The sequence below is a fragment of the Strix aluco genome, chromosome 5 (genome assembly GCF_031877795.1).
Source record: "Strix aluco isolate bStrAlu1 chromosome 5, bStrAlu1.hap1, whole genome shotgun sequence".
Lineage (NCBI taxonomy): Eukaryota > Metazoa > Chordata > Aves > Strigiformes > Strigidae > Strix > Strix aluco.
The window spans coordinates 11,542,108-11,560,123 of record NC_133935.1 but is presented as its reverse complement, the minus strand read 5'-3'; the positions used below and the strand labels follow the sequence as shown (position 1 = coordinate 11,560,123).

Sequence of the window (18,016 nt, the reverse complement as noted above, 5' to 3'; positions counted from 1 at the left end):
AAATACATACTTATTGTTGAATATATTGGTTAGAACTTCCAGTTTTGTTTAACTTTCTCCTAGAAATATAGTGTCTGTCTTTAATATCATAACTGTGGTCTCTCAAGCCTTACTAACAGTGCTGTGACTTCTGATTTAGTTACCTGAAATAGGAATTTAATCATTAAACGGAAGAGATAAACATTTCTATGTTTATGTCTTTTGTAATGAAAAACCTCATCAATGGATTAAAAATAAAAAAATCTGCCTTACTACGTATTTACTAACAGTAATCCAGCCAGCTGATTTTAATTTTTTTCCCCCAGCATGATGTTTTTCAAACACTAGAAAACAGGTATTCTACAGACTTTTTCTTGGTAAACAGGAGTGAGCTAAACCTAGTGAGCTACTAACTTGGTTCAAGAGAGAGAATGCTGATAAGAAGACTGATCCTCAGGGTTGAACTTGAGGCAGTTCACCTCGTCTGTCAAACACTTGGCTCCCTCGCTCGTTCAGAGGACCCCTGGGTCCTTGTAACCAGCAGGCATCGCTCTGTGTGTGTCAGCTCACTCACAGACACTTCTGAGCAAAGCGTGTTTCCCTCGATGCTTTGGGTGTAGCTTTGAGGATAGTCTGCTCACAAAGCAAATCTGTAAGGGTAGCAGGGAAAGGATTTTGTGGGTTTAGCTCTCAGTGTTTTGGTACTATTTCAGGAGGCCTTGTCCTTCAGGCGCTCCAGAGTGAGAAAACGGCAGTGAAAGCTTAAGGTGTGACCAAACGGAGGCCCAGGGCAGCCAAGGAGCCAGGGGCTGTGCGGTTTGTATGGGTGTGCCAGAGCCACTCCGTGGGCACTAACCCTGTGTAGCTGTTGCACATCACGCCAGACGTGAGCCAGGAATTGCTCCCTGCAGCAGATCCCTTCAGCAGCAGAGATGCACCCTTAGCTGGCTTAGGGTGGGAGCCTTCGTCAGCTCTCCTCTGGCTGTAAGCCTTTGTGCTTTGTCTTGTTTTTAGACTGGGACACTCGCAGGCTTGTCTGTGGATTTTGCTGTTCAGTGTAGAGTTGAACATGATTTATATTATGCTAAGAGACCACTTTGTTCACAGGAACCTCTCACTACTTTAATCACATTTTCCAAGTGTCCACATTGCATGGAAACAAGGAAGGACAGGGTGATTTCTTACGGCAACCTTGCCACCTAGACTACTTTCCTTCTGCCATTTTTGAGCTTCCTGGTATGGACTTTTCATATGTCCTTTATTAGGTCTCCAACTTCCTACAAAAAATTTCCTCTTCCACCTCTCGATTAAAGGTGGATCAAGGTGTGTGGGAGGAAGAGATTCCTTCCCCCCCACACCCCTGTAATCTTTCTTCTCTTGGTCATTCTGTAAAGTGTCTCTGTGTGTACATCACTGTCTCTACTAAACAGTGAAAACAAGTCTTGTCACCTAAGCAAAAGCCTAGTTTCTAGTTAGTTTTTGGCTAAGTAAAGCCAGTATTTTCAAGTTAGACTGGTAAACAACATGTCAAGTGAAATACACTTGCATAGTCTTTCCCTTCAAATACAGCACTGCAAACATAGAGTGGGGAACCCATGCAAATAGCCAAAGTGCACTGGCGTAGATGTAACATATTACAGAAGAACACTGAAGGACATGTACATATTTCTTACCTAATAAAGTCAAAAAATACCAACTGATAATTCAAAATAGCTGTTATCACTGATTTAAGTGCTGTGTGCTGACTGAATAATCTAGAAAGAGGTTGGTCCTTGGGAAAGAAATTGTCAGGGAGCAGCAGGCCCTGAAGCATTTGTGAAGCCCTTGGCCTGCCTGCGGATCACTTCCTAAGAACTGGGCCAGCAGGCTGTTGCTGGGTAAGGATGGCTCGCCCTTCCCTAACGAAGGTGCAGGTTTTCTGGTAGTCACATTGATGTGTGTCTTTTTTTTTTAAACTTAGGTGGCTCACATGACAAAAAGTGAAATCTGTCTTCAGGACACTGCATTTATCGGGCCAGGACTTCTGTTTTTGGACCAGTACTTCAACAGTTTTGTTGATGAATATATTGTTCTATGGATAGCATTGGTAAGCGTTTTGTTTTATACTTTTTATTTGGAGCATACTTAAAGGAATGAATTGAGAAGTGTCCCTGTCATTCTGCTCTGCCATTTCTGACTTGCTGAGTTTTCAGCTATCCCCGCAGAGGGAGTGCTGGGGTACCATGTAAACACGTATTCTGAGAGCTGACTGGCTTTCTTTCCTTGGAAAGTAATTTACAGAGCTCTCTGCTTATGCTTTACTCCAGGTGGTTTGTTTAAAGTTATTCTGCGAACTGCAGACTAACAGCCTTTGTTTATCAGACTTTGTAAGTGTTTAGTGCTGTTTGGTTTTTTGGGTTTTGGGTGGGGTTTTTTTTCCCTAAACTAGACCACTCTATATGTTAAAATGCTTGTTAAACTTATCATTGGATAGATTGTGATTAAAGTATAGCTGAATTTTAGTAGGGACATTTTTTAATTTTTTTTTAACCTGTTCTGTTTTGTTCTTTTGAAGTTCATATCCTTGTTTGATATGCTGAGATATGCCACTGGTGTATGCCTACAGATTGCTGCTCATCTTCATATACATGTCTTCAGAATTTCATCTCATCAAGCTCCTGAACAGGTTCAAAACCATAATGACTGATTAAATAGGTCAAGGACAAGAGAAGAAGCAGTTAGGGGAATGTTGAATGAAGCAGCCTCTCTCTTTTGGGGAAGACAGATTAAGCTTTTCAAGAAAATAGTTTTATGAGAACACTTCTCTATCCCAGAGATTACCAGATGTTAGAATAACTAAATACCAAGTCCTGCAGCTTCTGTTGTGATCAGTCCTTTTGACCCAGGATGTGTTTGCCACAGTGTCCTAGACATTGCAGCTGTTGTTTCATACCATGAATACTACATCTGAACCTTTTGCCATTTCCTGTTAGGTAACCTTAACTCTGTACTTCTGGTCTGGTGAATGTAGACTGCAAACCAAGGTGCTACCAACCAGAACTGGAAGAGGGATTTCACTTTTTCCCTAGACCAAGTGACTAATCTTCTAGCATTAGTTTCTAAAGTCTTCTTGGAACTGCTATGAAGTAGTAGTCAGAGTACAGCACTGCATTATTAAGACTGGTAAAATGAGGCATCCATGAGGCAAAACTACTCATTAATCTCTGTTCTGGTGTTTCTAAAGAACAAGCTACTGGATCAGTAGGATGAAGGAGGTATAGCTCAGGAAGATTTTCTTCTATTTCAAAATACTGCTATGAGTGCCTTTAGGATTCATGCATCTCTAGTATTTAAGTACATAACCTACTGTTACTAAATACAATTGTAGCTTGTGTTTTCTTTCAAGGCCAGTTTCTGGTTTTGTGGTCATAATAAGGTTTGCCTCATTGTACTCCATAATCTACACTATAGGTAGTTGTGTACTTTGAGGACGCCAACTTTACCTACCCTAACTTGTATCTGTGAAACTGCACAAGTGAATGACAAAGTTCATTGATAAACTTAAATGACTGTGACTGTTTGACTGTGACAATGGAACCCACCCATATGTAATGCCCTCTGAAGTATATTTGCTATCGCTGTGTTCATCTACCTTATAATCTGATTTGTCTTGTAGCTATCACTGTACTTTATCCAAACAAAACTGCACAGAACTAAACCCTAACATATAGTAAAACTCTCCAAAACAGAAAGTCGGGCCCACTATCAGCCTTCCTCTTTTTTAAGAAAAGACCCCCTGGCTAACATAATATGCCTAGCAAAAGGGCTGTCGCTGTCATTAGAGAAAAGCAGAATGAAAGTAGCTTATTATCTGTATGAGCAAATCAGAACTTGAACACAAACCCTGTAAGCTTAAGCTCCTTTAAAGAGGTACTATTTGAATATGATTTTTGTAAAAAGCTGTTGAATGTAAGTGTCCATTACCATTTTCAGATGCTGGTATGTAGCTGAGCTGTGAGTTCATAAAGTCCTTCCTGAACTGTACAATAAAGAATGCTATGGTTTGTTTTAAAAATAACCACTGCAGCTTCCTAGCTGCACATTAACTCAAAAAGACTTCATGAGGTGTTTAAGTAATTTTGAAAGTGGTGTATTGTCTGCTAAATTTGGAGGAAATAAAATACCATCTACCACACTCCTGCCTAAGGATACACTGATACACTTGAGGGATAACTGTAACAGTTACTGCCGAAGCACTGAGCACTCTAAGGGACTAATATCAATTCCAAGTGAATCCTACTACTCCTGTTTGGGGCTGGGAAAGACACAGCATCTACTCAAGAACTTAGCCAGAATCCAGGCCATGGGCAAATAGAAGAGAAGATGGTAAAGACAATTTCAGTTTGTCTTAATACTGTAAACAAATTAACCACCTGATGAAGACACAGGCACTTTTTTAGAGTGAGAAAGTTTCGTTCCCCAGAATGCTCAAAAATGTGTAGAAGGTCTACATAGTTTTAAGGATATGATTGAGGTATGTGGATGATTGGAAACTAATGCAGAAATTGGTCAGAAAAACAGAAACATGAGGCAAAACTAACAAATAAAACCAGAAACAGGAGGCAATACTAACAAATAACTTAGTATTGAAGACAGAAAGCAAAAACTGTTAACGGTATTTCATAGCATTGTCTAAATATCCTGAGAGGGCTGAGGCTCAGCAGCACAGTTACAAATTAATGCAGTTACCCATTAACTGCCAGAGGCCCGTACTGCCTCATTCTAGCAGTGTAACTTCTGTGTTTGCTCCTTGCCCAAGTCCTAGCAGATGCCCAACAAAAAGCTCCATACCGGTTGTTTTGTTCAACTTCAGTTGCAGCCTAACAGCTGAAGTTCTGTAAGTTAGCCATCAGTAATCTGCCTCCCAGAACTGGAGAACCATCACCAAATGACTTGATTCTGAACTAAAAATGCTAGTGAGCTGAGGAGAAGAATCTGTGTGGACTGGTTTTGAAACGCACTATTATGAAAACATCACATTTGTGTGTGTGGGTGTGTGGATGGGTTTTGTTTTATCTACTACTGTATTAAATCTAAGCATTAAATATGTTAGGAGCTACCTAATTTGTAAAAGTAGATATTCCGGCATAATGGTTTTCTGTAAAAACAAACTGCATGCAGGCTAAGCCGATTGTTTCATTCATGCTGATTTACTATAATGAGATACATGAAAGATAAATGCTTTATCCTTAAAACTTAGGCCTCCCGAAATTGCTAGTCATTTAGAATTGCAAAGAGTTAATATTCCATCTCAAAAGACTTGTAATAACTTGTACTAAATAAATGAGCTAGATTACTTCTAGCAGTGGTTCTACAAGGTCTATATACCCCAGAATGCATAATGTTTAATTATGCTTACTTGAGCAGATGTCATATAAAGCTGGGATACTCAGCTCATCATTCAACTAAAGAAACCTGCTTTTTGGGCAAATTACAGCAGTTCATAAATCTCTTACTAATACAAAGATACTACAATGCCTAGCCTAACAAAAGAGTAAATTTAATTTACCATAATACACATCATTAAACAATCTTACATGAGCTATGTCATACTCTCTGAACTTTCATAACTGCTGATACGCTGCCAGACTAAATGTTGAAACTATGAAAATCTTGAAGTCTGCAGCTTGTGTAAAATGCTTCTATTCGCACAATGCACCTGAAGGCCTAAAGTTATGTAAAAATCTGGGTAACGCATTTTTTATTAATTCTGCCCGCTGTTAACAATTTGGCATTATAAAACGTGAAACAATTTAAACAGTCCAATCCTACTGAAAGTGAGTATTAAGTAGTTAAATTGGACACAGTAAATGTTTTGGGGTCCATACTGCTCCCCCCCAAAGTAATAAATTTATTAATATATGTCCTTACAACATTATGAGACACAAGATTAGAACAATTCTTGAAAGCGTTTAATAGGAACTTTGAAACATTTAAATCTTAACGTACTTCTCTATGGCTAATGCCTATACTTGTATCATGTTACTTAGGTAGAAGTTGTTTCTCCATTGAGCCATCAGAATAACATGGACTGAAGAGACTTGCGAACAGTTGCCATCTCCTGCTGTTGCTGTTACAAGAAAAGGAGATAATACTGAACAAATGCCATATCAATATGATTCCTTTCAGCTAATTAAATGAATGTCAAATGACTTTTCTATAGAATGTTCAATTTTTGTATTTAACTAGACTACTTCGCAGATCTGATACTTACAGTGTCCATCATAATCTTCTTCTGCAACATAGCCATTTCTTTGCGAAGTTCACTTTGTGCACCAGCTAGAAGATTTTCATTGCTCTTCTCCAGCTCCTCCATGCTCTGAAGTTAAGGATAATCTTATTTCAGAACTGTTCAATGCCAAAGAGTTCATTTAAAACAAACAATTATTCAGACTACAGTTTAATTTTTATAGCAGCAGTGGTCACTGATACTTGATGAGTTTTGTCATGAACTTGACAGACAAACTATACAGGACTTTGTACTCCAGTCTACATTCCTGTTCAAACAATATGGACCCCGTGAAACAATATAGAACCTGTGAAGGAAACAGTCCCCTCCACTCAGCATCTGTGAGGCCTCCACTAGTTATCCTGCATTTCAGTAAGAGTTCTACAAGAAAAGATTAAACAGACATCTGTCAGGAATGATAGGAGTTTGATTTAAACCCATTAAATTTCCCTCTCTCTGCATACTTCTCCCCGCATAAGCCAACTAAAGCTCGCTGGTTATCTTCCCTTTTGTACATACAGCTATGCCTGTGTATGCCCATAGTTGCATTTTCCTTGACTTGTATTTAGTTAAGCTTATCTGAGGCTTGATTTCTACCTATTGATCTTCCGTGAGGAGAAAAATCAAAATAATACTCACCCTTCTCTTCAGTTTTTCATCTTTGACATTTTGAAGCAGGTATTATTTATTAATGCTTCTGTAATATCTTCTGTAAATTCTGACCATCTTAACCTAAGAGTTGCTCTATTTCAGATTTGTTTTTCAAAACTACCAGACTTGAAAAAAACCCAAACATATCATAACTAACTGAAATTTCAAAAAAGGACCAGTTAGGGAGTGACTTGAAGAGAAATTAAGGTTTGTCAGAAACTGACAGACTTTAATCCACCTTATGTACCAGTATATACTGGGAGTCATCCAGCTGGGAAGCAGCTTGGCAGAAAAGGACCTGGGGGTTCTGGTGGGCACCACGTTTAACATGAGCCAGAACGTGCCCTTGCCACAAAGAAGGCTGCTGGTCTCCTGGGCTGCATTAGACCAAAGTGTTTCCAGCAGGTCGCGGGAGGTGATCTTTCCATTCTACCCAGCACTGGTGCAGCCACACCTGGAGTGCTGGGTCCAGTTCTGGGCTCCTCAGTACCAGAGAGACATGGACATACTGGATAGAGCCCAGCAAGGGGCCACGAAGATGATGAAGGGACAGGAGCATTTCTCTTACAAGGAAAGGCTGAGAGAGCTGAGACTGTTCAGCCTAAGGAAGAGTATTCGCAAGTGGGATCCCATCAGTGTGTGTAAATACCTGAAGGGCGGGCACCAAGAACATGGAGCCAGGCTCCTCTCAGTGGTGTCCCGTGACAGGACCAGAGGCAGTGGGCACAAACTGAAACACAGGAGGTTCCTTCTGAACATCAGGAAACACTTTTTTTACTGTGAGGGTGATTGAGCACTGGCACAGGTTGCCCAGGGAGGCTGTGGAGTCTCCATCCTTGGAGATAATCAGAAGCTATCTGGACATAAGTCCTGGGTAACTGACTCTAGGCAGCCCTGCTGTACCTGCTGTGGGATGGACCAGATGACCTCCAGAGGTACCTTCCAACCTTAGTCCTTCAGCAACTCTGTGGTACTGTGCCTCTGCATTCATTACAAAACCAATCATCTAGGGTACTTTCATTTTTCTCACAGTTTAGATTTCTAATACCTTACTCAGAAAAATAGCGGGGGAAGGAAATTCTGGGAATAAAGTGTTTTGTTCTTAGTGTAAAATGACAGGGAAGACCTTTTTTCTTTTTAATTTTATTACCAAAAGTCAAATTTGTGAGTAGTTCTACTCACAATCATTTTTTGTCCACTGTCCAGTATGTTAACTACTTTGTTAAAAAAACCCAACAAATCGAAACACACCCCAGTTGATCAGTACGAATCGTGTGTTTAAAATACATTATCTGTGTAAGCACTGTCAAAAAAAAGGTGTTTGTAGGGACTCCCAGCAAATACAAAAATTATGCATAAAGCAACAGGAAAGTTAAACAGGACTGATTGCGTAACCATCCAGCCGGGCCTGTTTTCACCATAAATCAGTATTTCCATCAGATTCTTCCCGCTGATGTTTTAGTGAATGCTTACCTTGAATGCCAGGTTACAGAAAGGAAAACCCTTTCTAATGAATGTTGCTTAGGAAGAGATGAAGGGAATTCTAACTGGGCAATTTTAAGGGAATTACAATTGATTTTCTTTAAAGGTCACTTTCCTTACATGAAGCAGCAACAGCTAGAAAGGTTAATGACAGAAGAAAACTGGTATCTAATTCTCATAATGGGGGATGCACCTGCCAGCAGTAATAAAAGCAGTAAATTGCAGCCTAAGATGTATTTTTAATAGATTGTCAAGTTTCACTTTTTTAAATACATATCAAAAAGCTAAGGGAATAATTAAGACAAAATCCTGATGATTTAACTGACCTATATAACCTTTAAACTGGTACAAAACTGTGTTCTGATTATAAAGTATGCTCTGAGGGTTGTGGTTAAGTATTTGAAATGGACGAGCCAATCAGATCCCTGTGAGAACACATTTAACTAAATAATTTATTAAACAGATTTAATCCATATGCATATATAGAGAGAACAAGCCATGTTCTTAACAAGGGAAAGATACTAACACGAATATTCATGCAAGGCTGTTACTTAACTTAAATGAACCTTAAATCTCTGCATTTCATAAAGGTTGAATTAATACAGCTTTTTTAAGTGATGTGATAAGGATCAACTGCCTTCTAAGAAGAAAACTTACTGTACCTTTAAGAATTGATCATAGAGTTGCTTAATGGTTTTCAGTCTCTGACTCTGAACTATTCTTGCCTGTTGAAAAACTTTTTGTTGCTGACGAAATATATTCTGAGGCAAAAGAAAAAAAATAATTGCATGAGTTAACCAAAAGCACTTGGACAGCAACACCATTGTCATTTATTAAATCAGAAATGCTGCCTTCACTGGAATCTGGGTCATGTAATGTAGATCCCTGCCTGGAGAGTTATCCTTGTTCTTATTAATGAAAGCAAGACTGAAGACTGGATTAAACCCTGAGTCACCTCCTGAGGTCCCTTCCAACCTGAATTAGCCCTGTGAGATCCTGTGAGGATTGCTATCCAATGCAGTTCTCGAGGGTATCCCAGGGAAGTGTGCTGCCTAGGGAAAAGCAAAACTCGCAAATGTGTTGGGAGTAGCCACATCATGTGATTACATTCCATTGTATAGCTCCTACCCCCCCTTTCAGTGATCAAATTCTCATACACATTATATGCAGGCATATTTTTAAGCAATGCATGCTAAAAGACAACTACTTTCCTTTACTCCTTTGTTCCCTGAACCCAGAGACTCTGGATGCACAGAACAGCACACATCTTTCTTCTCTGTAAATGGTCTTGGCTTTTTGCAAGCCATATGCTGGCCTAGAGCATCGCTTATTACCGTTTATAAAATTGCAATAAAGTTTATAAATGCAGCCCTCTTCACTTTAAAATGTATCCCAAAACTTAAACATTTGGAGAGCCACCAAACCTGATTTTTTTTTAAACAAAAGGCAAACAATCCTACATTTGTTTAACCTACATAAAGTGTTTTTACATTTCTTGAGTGTCTAAACAATATTTCCTCTTCATGAAAATACCGTGAAGCTCAGGCCATGCTGGAAACCCACCGTTAGTTTTTCTTCCTGCTCTTCTGCTTTCTGCACATCTACATCCCATTGCTGAAATAAAGTCAGGAACTGCTGGGAGAACTCATGATTGAGCTTCTGCCTATAAACACACACTAGACGTAAGTATGACAAATGCTAAGAAGAATTACAAGGAAAGCTAAGATTCAACACACACACGGAGCAGAATAAAAAGAGCTGGCATAGATAAACAGGCTAGTTTGACATCTGGCCATAACTGAATACTGTGTTTTGAAAAACAGAACACACATACATAGACACACAACACTTTCTGAGTGAATGTGATTATATACACATAAGAAGGCAGCACTCGTATACAAAACTCAGGTTAAAAAAAAATTACAAATTTTCTTCCTGACAGTGTCAGGTTTTCTGAGATTTACTATGTTTTTCTAACCCAGCGACAGATTTTGGCTTTAACATAAGGGGTTTATAATGAAAAATTGATTAACTCATTCATTAGTTCACTATGCTCTAGTTTCCCTATGTAAACGTAAGTTTTGTCAATGCAAGTTTGACATACGTATATATAAAACCACCAAGACAGTTACAAATATTACTGATTTTCAGTTTTTAGCTGTCTCATTTTTCAGTTTGCTCTACCTGTAGTATCAGATGTAGTAATTAAATATGCCTTAAGAGGCAAGAGGAGTGTTATGTAGGGTGAAAATTATTTACAATGCGAAAATAAAAATTATTTTCTTAACCAGAATGGCATAAAAGTTTTACTGAACATTTGTCAGTTTTCAGGTAGAAAGAGAAAATTCCAACTGAAATGGAAAAAATAAAAATATTGGTTTAAAAGACAAAAATAACATCAAAGGTCATTTTCCATAAAGATAAAACAAAAGTACACCCAGCTCTTTAAGGTAGCTTGCTCTCAAAATTCCAAATCTTGAGTTTCTCCATTCAACAGAGAAAGCACTATGTTAACCACTGCTGTCAGTTTAACCGAGCAGACACAACTGGAGGCAGCAGACACAGAGGACCTGAGCAGGTATGTAACTAGTAGATACACTACTTGCTATTTATCTGCAAGAAGATGGACCAACTATCCATGCTGACACAAGAGGGAATTTGATTTTACAGGTCTGAAAAACAAGGGTAAATGTTACCTTTGTTCCTGCTGTGTTTTCCAAACATGTTCAATCTTCTGGTTACTGGTTTTGAGCGAGGCTTTTGTATACATTTCTAATCTTTTCCTCTTAGCTAAGAGAGCCTTGTTAATGTCAGCTAAAAATCAAAGAATATTTAGAAATTAAGCATACCGAGATACATTGTGCCTTTTATTAAAAATGCTGATGAGTTACCCTTTGGAGAAGCAAACGAAAAGTGTTCTGCTGGAAAGAAGCTGGGTTCCTGGCTGCTGTGTGTCCCTCAGCCTGCTGTTGGCACTGGGGTGAGTGCTGCTTCCCTAAGCCCCCGTACACCTTAACCGACACCTGGCCTCTGAAGTTGCAGCTGCTTGTTGCCCAGCCCCACCAGCTACTCTCACATCTGCTTCGAGTCCTACCTCTCTCAGGGGCCAGACCAAGTAGGACCTACGCTGAGGTGACTCAGCTTTAGCTTTTTTCATTCTGGGAAGGACAGAGGCGGGTACGGTGTCAGGCTGGCTCTGAGCAGACACACACAATGAACTGAAACTGCCCAGCGGTTTGAACTTGGGGCTGCTGCAGTGCTTCCATCACATACATTTAAATCAGTCCCTTATACACTGTCATCATGTGTGTTCCCCTACTGATCATTATGGTCCAGCACGCACTTCTAACGTATCGCCCATACAATAAGCAGACATACATGCTTGAAACACTAGAAGCGCTACCCAGTCAGGTCACACTGTGTATCTTCAAACACTGTATTTGGACATCTCATAGTCTGTAAATTCTACATTCAAAGCTAGAGATACCTTTCACAAACCTGACTGAGTACAGACATCTTGGTCTTTTCTCTAGTATCTAATGATGTTTTAGTCACACCGTCAAAATGCTCATTAATTTAGCTGCATGACTGCAGTGCCAGCTCAGTTTCCAGACCTTCAAGGAAATTAGTTATGCTGACACTTTCTAGGTTTTTTATAGAAAAAACACATTTCAGAGTAATACTTAAATTACTTAGATTTTAGAAATAAATGAAAGGTAGTATGTGATTACTATCACTGTGAACATAATGAATGAATGAATGACAAACTTTTTCATACTTCAGAGAGACGGTACTTTTTAAAAAGTATTCAAGTTAATAGAAGTTAGTACATTTGTTTCACTTTAATTTACATTTGGAGATTTAAGAAGTCACAGCTTCAGGTTAATACAGCAATTTCTTTTCCTTCTCACTGTAGATTTCAGGAAACATCTGTCAAACCTCTCTAATTTCCTGAGGCATCTGCCCCTGGCTAATGCCAAACCTATTATTTTTGAGCAGACAGCATCCTCTCTCTGATCCATTCATTTTCCTTTCTTCCATCCTATTTTTGAGCCTTCAATAACAAGCAATCCTAGCTTTTTAACATTAAAATCCTCCTCCTATCTAGAGTGCTAGATCTACAGTAGCATTCTAATATGTACCTTAACAGCAAAAATTCTTAACTCATGGATTAAGGAATTCCTTGACCTCCTCTTTTCACCTTAAGATTTACATGCAAGTAATGACTGTGTACAGCATTTTCTTATACATACAATGCAAGTATTAATCAGCTATTGAGTATGTAATCCTGGCATTAAGATGGTTTCCCTTCCTTTCACGGCTTTTCAATGCTTTGTTACACTGTGATGCGTATTATACATTCTTTACAAGTGAAATGTGTTTTTTCTCTAACCTGTCAGCTATCTAGAATTCAGCTGGAAATTTAACTATAAATAGAGCCATTTGAGGATCTGATTATAGCAAAACTAAATCCAGCTAGGTGATGTGCATAAACCCCTCATCACTAGATGACTGCCATTACTTCCTTCATTTTTTAGCTCTTCTAGAAAGTTGTACTCTTCTTCCTGACTGCTGAAATTCTCTTTTCTACTGATTCCCTGTTCTCTGTATTTCTGAAAGTGTGGAGTACAGACTACCCTGTAGCTCATTCTGTATCGCAACTACAGTCTACTTCCAAACTTCTTTGTCTAGAATTAGAAATACTTGTTCTACGTAACTTATATTAACATTTACATGCCCCTAATGTCTCACTCAAGTCTCCCCAGTCACTTCTACATCACTGTAATAAAAACCTGAGTAAGAACAACAGCTAACTCATATTGTCCCTTTTCTATACAATGCAATCCTCTTACTATCTCTTAATCTTAAAATTGAAGCTGATAATCAAAAGCACTCATGCATCCTTCCCTTTTTCCTTTGTAATTACCTACACCAATACTTACATCTCACTTTATATGCAGTTATTCCCTTCTCTTCTTTCCCTTTTGCTCTACTTAGATACAACCTTTTTTCTGAAAACTGTTTTTTTTTCAGAAATGCTGAAAAATGCTACAAAGACCGGTCATTTTATGTAAATCTTGAAAGTTATTTTAAGGTAAGGAATTACTGCCAATTCTGCAACTTAAACATTGGGTTTTAATTTATTAGAATGTAAATGTACTTACCTCCAAATCTTTCCAGCATATTCTGTACTTCACCCCTACAAAATAGCGTTTAAAATTTTTATTTGCCCATTTTCTGACTTCAGAATAAGACCTTTTGTATATGCTTAAAACTAATTTTATTCACGTGCCTGTTACTTGTAAGCAGTGACAGAGCTGCTGCTGTTCTACAAGATAAAAAATGCACTCCTCCTGCGAGAGGTCTCTTTTTTAGACTAATTTGGTTTTTGTAAAAAAAAATTACTAGAATCTATTAACTTAGTCCCCAGTAAAAAGGCAGTATTAGGCATTTAAAGGGTCTTGACTGAGGTACGACAGTAAATAAAATTGATCATTCCCTATACAAAAAGAAAACAAGAAAACACAAAAGGTATTTGGAACATCAAATGAAAACAAGTCCATCACAGTTCACATGACTGGCACAGTAAGAAAAATCCAAGACAAATAATATCAAGGTTGTTTTTACAACACCTTTAAGGCAGTGATACAATAGCTGACAAGTCCAAAAAGGGACATGGTGGCCAAAGAAAATGTATCTTCAACTCAACAGTTGTAATCTTGCTAAAAACTATTTCAACATACACATACTTCACGCAATAGTTGGATCATTTAAAGTACTGTTAGTATCTTCAAGCAACACAGATCAGAGGAAAAAGAATTAATGAAATTATCAACAGTTTAGGACAAAACTTAAATCATCTTTTGAAAGAAACAAGAATTTTAAGAACTCACACAAATATATAATTTTTTAATGCATGTTCAAAAGTATCTACAAAGAAACTGCAGAATTACTCATTTTAAAACTTTACATTCTTTTTTACCTACTACTACTGTATTATGTGTCACCTGATTTTTCAAACACTAGAAAAAAACCCCAAGCCAAACAAGCAGTGAGTTAACTGAAATCAGTATCTATTTAAGACTTGATTATTTTGAAAAAAAAAAAAAAAACAAAAATACCCCCCCCCCCCCCCCAAACCCCTAACCTTACCCCACATCATCTGGAACCACATGAGTAGTCACCAAAGGTCTTTTCTTTCCATGCTTCTCCATTACTGATGTTTCACCTTAATACAAATTTCAAAAAGTTTTACAAAAGTATCTTATATTTTGCGGGGGTAATTTGAGTTATTAAAAGTGTAATTACTTTTCTGTAATGCCACTTCTCTGAACATGTCTCATGGGTCTCAGTTCCCATCCATAACACATGAAGCAAAAACTTTGAATCTGGAATTGACAGATGGTGGTGAATTATTCTGCAAAGCCAGGTTTGAGCTGGCACTGCCTTGAGTTCCCCTAGACTGGTCTCAACCAGTTTTAGCTTCTCTGTCCACTACTACATAGTTACTCCCAACTCACAATATATCATCAGAAAAGTAAAAATAATCTAAAAATTGAAAAAGACCAATCTATTAATTTTCATTTTAATGTAAAATAAGTACTGAAATTGTGTACTCTGATCTTTAAAAAAGCAAAATCACAAATAGACAATTATATTCTTTCCAGAAAATAAAAATCCTTGCCTGTCAGATTTCTATTTGGGGGTGTGTGTGTGTGTGTGAAATTTAGTCTGAACAAATGAAGAAGGGAAGAAATTAGTAGAATAAACCCAGATGTAACTGCTGAAAGACAAAAATCCAGAAATGGAGTTACATCAAACTTTACAAAAAACTATCATGTTATGAATGAGAACTGCATTTTTAAGCAAAGTCCACTTTTTTATGACACTCCCTCAAAATTAAACAAGAATCCCTCGGTTGAGTTATTTTCTTTTTTCCTCAGCTTTCTCTGCTTCTTCCTTTTTTTTTTTTTTTTTTCCCTCTGTTCAGATTCTTCCTGAAGTACTGTTAACCCTGCCAGCATTCAGACTTCAACTACCATACCCAACTCAGCACTCCATACAAGCAAGCAGAGCTCTTGTGTTCTATCCTGATCTCACAACTTTATATGCAGCCAGGTGATAGAAGGATATGGCATTAAAATAAGGTAAAACAAATTATGTAATAAAATCCTACTCTATTAAAGACTCCACCTATAATTTTGAGACATAATAGTGCACTATACAGAGCTATTCCATTGTATTCTTCTCTTACTGATCAAAATTATACAATAAGAGGTTAGCTGTCACAAACATTATGAACCAAGCTTACTCAGACACTCGCTAACATGGAAGTGTTTTCATTTCCATTCATAGTCAGAAATATTATAAACACATTTCAAAAAAATAAAAATCATAAAAGCACCTTCTCTAATATCTTCCTCTGATCCACTCAGATCTTTTCTTTCCTCCTGAAAGTCATAGGCAGGTATGGCTTGATTTTCCTGTGCTGTTTTACCAGCTTTTCCTCCATGCTTTCTTCCCGATGGTGCCATAATGAGAGCTTCTTACTGAAACAGTATGCTGTATTTGTTACATAACTTTCCTCACTTTGAGAAGAAATATGGTTTTATGCTTACATTGACCTGTTATGGACACCTCTGTAACACTCTCTACCTGTAAGGACATTCAAGCAGTCAAACTGTTTTAGTTTTGAGGTAATCCACAGGATTACCTATCAGTGGTGTTTTTAAGAACAGGGTGAAAAAAAAATACCAGGGCTAGTAGGAACATACTTGATTCTGCTGAAAAAGAAGGAAGAAAATGATGCACTTTTTTAAGGTGCCTGCCTGTTCGGCTTCCATAATGTTTATTATGTATTTTGACATATCCAGTACTGCATTTCCAAAAAGCTATGCCAATATTCTATTTTACAAAACACAGAAATGATAAACCATAAAGAACAATCTGATTCTATGATCCATCCCACACTAGAGACACAAATACACACACACATATGCCATTTTTAAAAATCCTGGGCAACTTTAACTTTCTGAATTTATTTATAGCTATTATGCCTCTGTCTTCTGTAATGTAACTAATGCAGTTCTGTATTTGTAAACATTTTACAAATACACTGCCCTCTTAAAAAAACAATATTATTTTAGTAACACTAATGTTTATATATGGATTTTTATAAATATTCAAGGAGTAAAATATCTATTTAGAAGGAAAAAAGCATAGTTGTAATCATTAAACATATGAATGATAAAATCATTTTCTCCTTAGCACTTTATCATCAATAGAAACAATATACAACTACAACAGGAAATAGCAAGCTACTGAAACCTTGCTGAAATATTTTTCATTATCTTTGATAGCAAGAGGTACGAAGCATTTCAAGTTAAGTGTCACATGACATATACTTTTAAAAATCCTTCCAAAAATAACAGGATTACTTGAAAGATGGAAAGAATACAGAAAAAATCATCATCTGCAAGTACCCTGTTTCCAAACTGAGCAAGACATGACTCAGAAGTGGATAAACTTCTCATTCTAGACACAGTTCAACACAGCTAAAAATATCAACAGGTTTTCCACAAGCCAGGGCAAAGATAGATCTGAAAATTAAATTCACACACTGAAAATCAGAACTCCAGTAAAGAGCTTTTGAATTTCCAGGACTGTGAAGTCCCCCCAACACACCTGACTTTCCCATTTCTGTTTTTTGAGTTGTCCATAGCTATGAAAATATGGTTTTTTAACCAATTACTACATAGATATATACAACATGATCACAGTAACCTACAAAGTAAGGAATACTGCTTTTTAATACCCAGCTTTTTCTGTAGTTGATGCTTCTCTATATAGCCTGAAGATTTTTAGACATTACGTTTCCTGAAAAACAAAACCAAACGTCTTTAAATTATTAATTGAAAATTAAAAGCTCTTGCATTAAAATTATCCTCAAATGAGAGAAAATTTTCAAGACTCATTCTGCTTTCAACTACTGCAGCTGTTGAAAACATCATGTACTGGTATGGCATTGGCTGTGCTGCCAAACAACACGCTTCAACTTTAAACTGCAAGCATGTATTTTATCTCACATACAGGCAATTTTCTTTGTACTGAAAATCAGTATACCAACCACAACTTCCCAGTTCCTCCATACACTGTAAAACAATCTTGCCACCTCACAGCCCCATACAGCTTTCACCCATCCTGTGTAGCTACCTGCTTTAGCAGATCCGAGTTATCTTCAAACCACCGTTGTGTATTTAATAATGATTTTTCAGAGAAGCTCACCTCCTTTTTTCACCCTGCCCAAAAAGATGTGAAATAAACCAGTATTTGTGTGACTTTACTACAATGGGGCTTTTCATCACGGGGGCCCACCTGTTTTTCGCTCAGAGCAGCAAGGGAGACTTGGGCCTGCACCACACCACCACCACCATAGGTTTTGGAGGGAAGCCACTGAGGTGTCAGACGGGCACCGTGGTGTCCTATCCCTGTTCCTTACTCTCCACCCAAACACCCTTCATCCCTCTCCCTCTGCCCTGCGATGGCCTCATCTTCACTCTCACCACCTCACCCCCACGCAGCGCCCACCCCGGCCGCCGCCGCCCCACACGGAGGGGACCCACCAGCGGCAGGGAG

At 38.0% G+C, this 18,016-nt stretch overlaps 2 protein-coding genes across 3 annotated transcripts in view; one reads left to right on the top strand and one right to left on the bottom strand.

Annotated features, from left to right (window-relative positions):
• The window catches only part of CHPT1 (choline phosphotransferase 1), a 23,304-nt gene extending 17,133 nt beyond the window's left edge, over positions 1-6,171 (top strand). Inside the window, exons 7-9 of the mRNA XM_074825951.1 lie at positions 1,940-2,065; positions 2,534-2,644; positions 6,009-6,171. Coding sequence (XP_074682052.1) covers positions 1,940-2,065; positions 2,534-2,644; positions 6,009-6,053 — 282 coding nt within the window. The 3' untranslated portion in view covers positions 6,054-6,171. The remainder of the gene's footprint in view (positions 1-1,939; positions 2,066-2,533; positions 2,645-6,008) is intronic.
• SYCP3 (synaptonemal complex protein 3) lies at positions 5,850-18,016 on the bottom strand. Of its 2 annotated transcripts, XM_074825953.1 has the most exons (10): positions 17,594-18,016; positions 17,196-17,257; positions 15,786-15,930; positions 14,534-14,609; positions 13,546-13,580; positions 11,077-11,194; positions 9,944-10,043; positions 9,043-9,141; positions 6,233-6,337; positions 5,850-6,088 (listed from the first exon to the last, which is right to left on the bottom strand). In XM_074825953.1, the coding sequence occupies exons 3-10, from the start codon at positions 15,913-15,915 to the stop codon at positions 6,035-6,037; spliced, it is 717 nt and encodes a 238-aa protein (XP_074682054.1). In that variant the 5' UTR covers positions 15,916-15,930; positions 17,196-17,257; positions 17,594-18,016; the 3' UTR covers positions 5,850-6,034. The 2 variants fall into 2 exon arrangements, with proteins under 2 accessions (XP_074682054.1, XP_074682053.1); XM_074825952.1 differs by having other exon boundaries at positions 15,786-17,257.

Bases quoted from the DNA above. Each gene is read 5' to 3' on its own strand.
- SYCP3 (XM_074825952.1), bottom strand. From the start codon at position 15,915: ATGGCACCATCGGGAAGAAAGCATGGAGGAAAAGCTGGTAAAACAGCA. The intron at 11,195-13,545 runs GTAAGTACATTT...TTTGATTTTTAG, and splicing joins TATGCTGGAAAGATTTGGAG to CTGACATTAACAAGGCTCTC. The intron at 6,089-6,232 runs GTAAGTATCAGA...TTCTTGTAACAG, and splicing joins AGAAGATTATGATGGACACT to CAACAGCAGGAGATGGCAAC.